This window comes from Penaeus monodon, chromosome 12, assembly GCF_015228065.2.
Source record: "Penaeus monodon isolate SGIC_2016 chromosome 12, NSTDA_Pmon_1, whole genome shotgun sequence".
NCBI classification, from domain to species: Eukaryota; Metazoa; Arthropoda; class Malacostraca; order Decapoda; family Penaeidae; genus Penaeus; species Penaeus monodon.
This window is the reverse complement of record NC_051397.1, coordinates 5,955,179-5,960,178: the sequence shown is the minus strand read 5'-3', so window position 1 is coordinate 5,960,178 and position 5,000 is coordinate 5,955,179. Positions and strand designations below refer to the sequence as shown.

At 49.0% G+C, this 5,000-nt stretch overlaps 1 protein-coding gene across 13 annotated transcripts in view; it reads right to left on the bottom strand.

Annotated features, from left to right (window-relative positions):
* LOC119579214 (polypyrimidine tract-binding protein 1-like) overlaps nt 1-5,000 on the bottom strand; it is a 117,664-nt gene that overhangs the window by 70,715 nt on the left and 41,949 nt on the right. For 4 of the 13 annotated variants that reach the window (XM_037926923.1, XM_037926924.1, XM_037926929.1 and 1 more), the window contains exon 2: nt 4,323-4,876. The exons of the other annotated variants lie outside the window; for them this stretch is intronic. In XM_037926923.1, the coding sequence (XP_037782851.1) occupies nt 4,323-4,550 (228 nt within the window). In that variant the 5' untranslated portion in view covers nt 4,551-4,876. The remainder of the gene's footprint in view (nt 1-4,322; nt 4,877-5,000) is intronic. 13 annotated transcript variants of the gene reach the window in all.

The following is a 5,000-nucleotide window of genomic DNA, read 5'->3' as shown; positions in this document are numbered from 1 at the left end:
AGAGAGAGAGAGAGAGAGAGAGAGAGAGAGAGAGAGAGAGAGAGAGAGAGAGGTAATTGCTAAGGCTGTTTGGAAGCTGTAGCGGCAACAGAGCTGCAGGACGTGGAGGTGGCTAGAAAAAAGGGAGGGCGTGGACATTAAGCTAAAGGCCCCCACCTTAAACCCCTCATGAACATGGGAGTGTTATACACATTAACTAGCCGAATAAATCAGTCCATTTCCATTCAACACGCAACTTCAGAACATTTATTTGACTGCACCGAGGGGGTAAAAACGAAGAAAAAAATATATGTTATGGTTGCATACTGCCTTCTGTTTGTGGCGTGACGCAAAATCCGAGAATAACAACTTGCAACAAATATTTGAGCATCAGAACACTGGCTAGTGCAAATACGCCCGACCGCCTACCTCCCATAGACGAAGCATTAGCCGTCAAGGTTAGAATGTTGCACGCATCCTCTAACCGGGAAAATTTTCATTAAAAATACTACATGACATCAGCGTAGCTCTTATTGATTCCAGCTTATTACAACTATTTGAGATCGAGTAAAAGCACTACCCAAACAAACAACTCGGGAGGGAGGGATTTAAGGTGCACCTTGACAACTATGGGGTACTGCCTCGGCCCAGCCCTCCCTTAGTACAACACGTAGGATCTATTTATAAGTCGGAAAACTGAGCGCGGCGCGCTGTTTGAGGCCTTGGGGATCTCCACGGTCGACTAGTGGCCGCGAAACGCCATTGCCCTGCCGCCAGCCCGCCCGCCTGCCTGCCTGCCTCAGCGTGGCCTTCCGGCGATGACGAACACATTTCGCCGCACCTAGAGAATCCTGAGCCACGATTTACGGAGACGAAGCACCAACGCACACGACTCGTGCAAACGAACTTGGTTTCCTTAACCTCTTTTTGGCAGTCAACAACACCATTCCGAAGTCTCCTGACGCTGATGCATCATGCACAGTTGAATACTAAGGTAACTATCCCCCCCCCGTTATACTTTCTGACGAATTATCTAAGCAAGAGCCATTATACACCAAGACCCAAAAGAAGCGAGATATCAAAAACATGTATTCAACAGAGCAAGCGAGTACTTAGCGAGGGAACTCCAGCATGGCATGTGGCAACACCGCCAGAACCCTGGCCGTGACCACCCACTTCTCTCCAAGGACAAGACTTCCTCCCGCACTCCCTACTTACCTCTATCCCTCCCATTTTCTCTCCCTCTCTCCATGCTTCCAAGGCCAAGCCATTCTCTTCCCCTCCCTCTCAACCATTTACAGGCCTTTTATCATCCTTGCCTTTCTTTAATTACGAGTTGTCCATGAATAAGGCTTCATTTTCGTTAGCTGCCTCATTGTAATCTCGTCTTCCCAGTAGCATCACTGAAGTCCCGCTGTTCATACCAAGAGGGTGCATGCTAAATTTTCATCCACACTCCTTGCTCGAAGACGTATAGACCTTAACAAGCCACGAAGCTCATCCCGAGAGGAAGGCATGACAATCTACAACTCGGCCCAAGTTCAGCAACTCTCGCTCTCCCCCTCCCCCCCTATAGCTTCCTGCGATATTACTTCTCCGCCATTTTATGCCCCCAGCGCCCCCATTCCCAAGGTTCCACACTCCTCCGCCGCCATCTTACTACACCCAACGCCCTGCCGTGGCCGACTCCACCTGCACACGCCTTCATACATCACGCTTCCCTCACAGTAACAGTCACCCGACCCGGCCGTCCTCACCTACGCCAGAGGGCCATCCGCCATTTTCTTACGCCCACGACCACGCGCTCCGTCTTCCTGCTCCCGCAATTACCGCTCGCCTCTTTTAAAAGTCCCCAACCACCTGCCATTTTCCCCAACGCGCTCGAATTTCGGGCATGCCCCTTCTGGCTACAACGACCCCGCTGTCTCCCGATGCCCAATTCCCACTCCGCTACCACACAGGGAGTATCACTGCATCTTTAAAGCCAAACCGGGCATACAACAGGTGAGGAGGAGGAGGAGGAGGAGGAGGAGGAGGAGGAGGAGGAGGAGGAGGAGGAGGAGGAGGAGGAGGAGGAGGAGGAGGAGGAGGGAGAGGGGTCGAGTCATCTTTACTAGCTTACGTATAATTCTTACAATGCTGTCTGTCTAGCTGTCATAGGGGCACTTCTTGGGCTTCTGTGTTCGCGAGTATTATTTAGTGCGTCAATGTGTACTAGAGAGGTAGGGGGAAAGAATGATCGAGACTTCTGTGTGTTGGTATCATTATTCTTTCGGCTGCTCTCGTTTAGGAGACGCCAGCGGATCATTCTCCAATCTATTCTATCCTCAGCTATTTCCTCTGTCATACCGTGTCCTCTCCAACTACATCTATGAACTTTCTTTTTGATCTCAGCAGTCTCTACAACGGCTTCCTGTCTTTTCGTCAATGGTACCGTTTCCAGTCTATATAAAACTGCCGACCTCACCACTGTCTTATAAAATTTCCCTTTCACTCTAGCCTTTTTGTCACAGATCACTCCTGATACTTTTTTCCCATCCGTTCCACCCTGTCTGCATCCTCCTCTTCACCTCTCCATCACTTTGGACAGTTAGCCTAGGTATTTGAATAATTCTATCTTTGTAACCTCTAGACATGCCACAAGTCACTGATTACTACCTAATTTCTCAACCTAGCTTCCAGAGTTTATTCCCAAAGCTTCATGCTATGGCTAATAAGTTTTATACCTCTAACTATTACAACTGTGTACATCACCTTTGTTCTCGAAAATCGTTACCAGCGCACACTTCCTCCATTCATTGGGAATCTTTACTCTTTCCATGAACTTGTTAAACATTCTTGTTAAGAATCCTACTGCCATTTATTCCAGACATTCCCATGCTTCTGCTGGTACATCATCTGGGCCAACTGCCTTTCGGTTTTTTTCTCCACAGTTTTCTTCACCTCTTCTTTATTAATCTGTTCTATATCCCTATTTATAATCTCTACTCTACTTAGACCTTTTATCTTCTTCATTCATCAACTCTTCGGAGTACTCCTTCAATCTTTACAAAACACTATCTTGCACAACTGTCTTGCTTAGGACCCCGTGTTCAGCTAGAAGGTATAGGTCTTTCTCTCCGAGAGAGAGAGAGAGAGAGAGAGAGAGAGAGAGAGAGAGAGAGAGAGAGAGAGAGAGAGAGAGAGAGAGAGGAGAGAGAGGAGAGAGGAGAGAGAAGAGAGAGAGAGAGAGGAGAGGAGAGAGAGAGAGAGAGAGAGAGAGAGAGAGAGAGAGGAGAGAAGGAGAGAAAGAGAAGAGAGAGAAAGAGAGAGAGAAAGAGGAGAGAGAGAGAGAGGAGAAAGAGAGAGAGAGAGAGAGAAAAGAGAGAGAGAAGAGAGTAGAGAGAGAAGAGAGTAGATAAGAGAGAGAGAAGAGAGAGAGGAGAGAGAGAGAGAGAGGAGAGCGGAGAGGAGAGAGAGAGAGAGAGAGAGAGAGAGAGAGAGAGAGAGAGAGAGAGAGAGAGAGAGAAGTGAAGAGAGGGTGGTAAGAGCGGAGAAGAGAATGAGTGTGTGCGCGCGAGAAGCTACGTAAGAGCACCTCTCTTAGGGCGCCGCACAAAGCACCCCTTTATCCCCGCCCGCCTCCCCTACATCAGGTGGCACCCAGACCACCGCGCGATAGCCGGGATGACCCAACGCTGAACAGTGCGCTCTCTCACAAAGCGCCCGACCGAACTCAACGTGAACCTCTCTGCGCAGTTCCTGCAAGACTGCCATCAGGTGATTTGCGAGCCCCGAGTGTGCCGGGTGCTTCCCTTGCTCCACTCCATCCTTGGCCTCTTGCGAGAGTTAGGAGGAGGAGTTGAAGGGATTATGAAAGGCAGATAAACAAGGACCAAGGCCGGGACGGTGCAAGCGGGAGGGGGGGAAATAAAGGGAGACGGGAAGGGAAGAGGCGGAGGGGAAACACGGCTAAGGACAAATGGGGCTGAGGAGGGTAATAGGTGATGTCCAGAGGAGATGAGCAGATCATTATATAGAAAACATACATAAAGATGACGGAAACATTTGAGCAGAAAAACCATATGCAACATCAATATGAAAATGTGTGCTTATAAAAAATACATCATAATATACATTCACCCGGCAATTAAAAGATTTTTATATAAAACATAAAAGCCCACATTTACCTACTTATCTTTCTACACTTACTCACAAAGGCCTATTCATATACACACCTACACCGTTTAGTAATGAACTCCTACTGCAGTGCAGCTCTGACGTCTATTGGATTCTCACAAAACACAGTAACATCCAAGAATACACAATACTTCCGGCGGAACCGGACACGAGAGTAGGCCTACCTGGTCCATGAAATGCATCATGGGGCTGAAGTGTGTGAGTGCCGGACTGACGGATACAGGTGCGAGGGCGTGAGTAAAAGCCGTCGTGAATGCAGGCTGCAAGCTTTGGTGCAGTGTGTACGGCACAGCAGCTGCCTGCGGGTGTGGAACTGCTGCTTGAACAGCCTGCAGCTGAGGTACAGCCAAATACGGGGAGGCACAATACACTTCAGACACAGGCCTCTTCATCCCAGCGGCAACTCTTTCTTTGCGAAATGGGCAGCGGCTGGACGGGGGCTAGTTCTGGCCCGCAACCGGCATGAGCACTCGATTCAACCTTCTCGCACACAAAACTCACACCACTCTAAGGGGAGAAAGAGGTGCCGCCACTGAGACGCTAAACGAACGACTCGCAAACGACTTCTCTTCCGGCAGAGAACACTACTCGATCACACAAAGACCAGCGAGCAACAACAGACTTATCACACACGTCACCAGCGATGGACGGATGGATGGCACAGTCAGGCAAGCGAGGCCCCGTGACGGACGGCAACATCCAACCCACGCCGTCTTACCTGCAAAGAGAAGAAAAAAAGGTTAGTCTACGGGGGCAAAAACCACTGCTTTGAAATCAACATATTAAAATAAAAATATACTGCATAGAAAAGGGTTCTTAAAGAACACAGTAATTATGGGTAA